Below are 928 nucleotides of genomic sequence, written 5' to 3'. Positions count from 1 at the left end.
GCATGTTATCAGACGTTACTCCAAAGAAAAGCGACCTACTCAGGCTTGTAAAGCAGCACTCAAAGAGCCAGCACCTCTGCAGAAAATCAAATAAATTAAATTAAAAAAGAGAGGGACTGTGAGATATTTGGTCGAGGAGGAGAAGAGGGGCTAACACACTGATGTCTGGCTGCTGGTAGGAGAAGAGGGTACAGCCTGCCCCAGCCCCTGAGATTTCCAGTTGCTGCAGTGTCCAGGGAAGTTGTGGTGTCACAGACTGGGGAGCAGGCAGAGGGGAGGGCAGGGTGGATTTCTGTGCCTTCCCCGCCTCAGTGTCCAGGAGAGCTCCCATGCTTCAGAGAGCCTGTCCCTCCACAGCCCCTGTGAGCTTCTCTTCATCCATTTGCTTCTGCTGCTGGTGGATCCGAGCATAGGAAATGGCATCTCCCCTGCAGAGAGAAGGGACAGCGTGGGGACGTGACCGCCAGGTGCTCACCGTGCTGGGTACACCACCGACCTCCCCACCAGGGATGCCAACAGCAATATGAGACCTCCTGGCTCACTCCAGCCCCACCAAAGCTGCTCACCACCCCCAGAGCTGGGCCCATCTACCCAGAAATGGGGCTGGGACCCACGGGGCAACCGAGATAGAGCTCCCAAGCTCAGAGCTCCAGCAAACCATGGGACCTCGAGATGCCGGCGGGGAGATGCCCTGCAGCCAAAAGCAGGGTCAGTGCAAGGGGGAAGCACAGCCTCGGGGAGGCAGAGCTGGGTGGGGACCAGGGGTTCCACCTTCCCCAACCCTCCCCTGGGCAGCAGGCAGAGCTCTCACTTCTTGCCCAGCGCGGAGAGGCCGTAGAGCACCCCGGTGGCGAAGGCGATGGCGTTCCCGAAGAGCGTGGTCAGCGTCAGGCTGAGCATCACGGGGAAGGCAGCCATCCTGGGGGGG

The 928-nt window shown here is 59.7% G+C and overlaps 1 protein-coding gene across 1 annotated transcript; it reads right to left on the bottom strand.

Moving 5' to 3' along the window:
- Positions 1-334: 334 nt before the first annotated feature.
- Positions 335-918, bottom strand: LOC103774172 (calcium channel flower homolog). The gene is made up of 2 exons (XM_008941559.1): positions 812-918; positions 335-428 (listed from the first exon to the last, which is right to left on the bottom strand). Exons 1-2 carry the CDS (start codon positions 916-918, stop codon positions 335-337), a joined length of 201 nt encoding a protein of 66 aa, XP_008939807.1.
- Positions 919-928: the final 10 nt, after the last annotated feature.

This window comes from Merops nubicus, unplaced genomic scaffold, assembly GCF_000691845.1.
Source record: "Merops nubicus isolate BGI_N331 unplaced genomic scaffold, ASM69184v1 Scaffold48235, whole genome shotgun sequence".
Classification (NCBI taxonomy): Eukaryota; Metazoa; Chordata; class Aves; order Coraciiformes; family Meropidae; genus Merops; species Merops nubicus.
The sequence above is the reverse complement of the archived record's forward strand: the minus strand, read 5'-3'. Positions and strand labels throughout refer to the sequence as shown.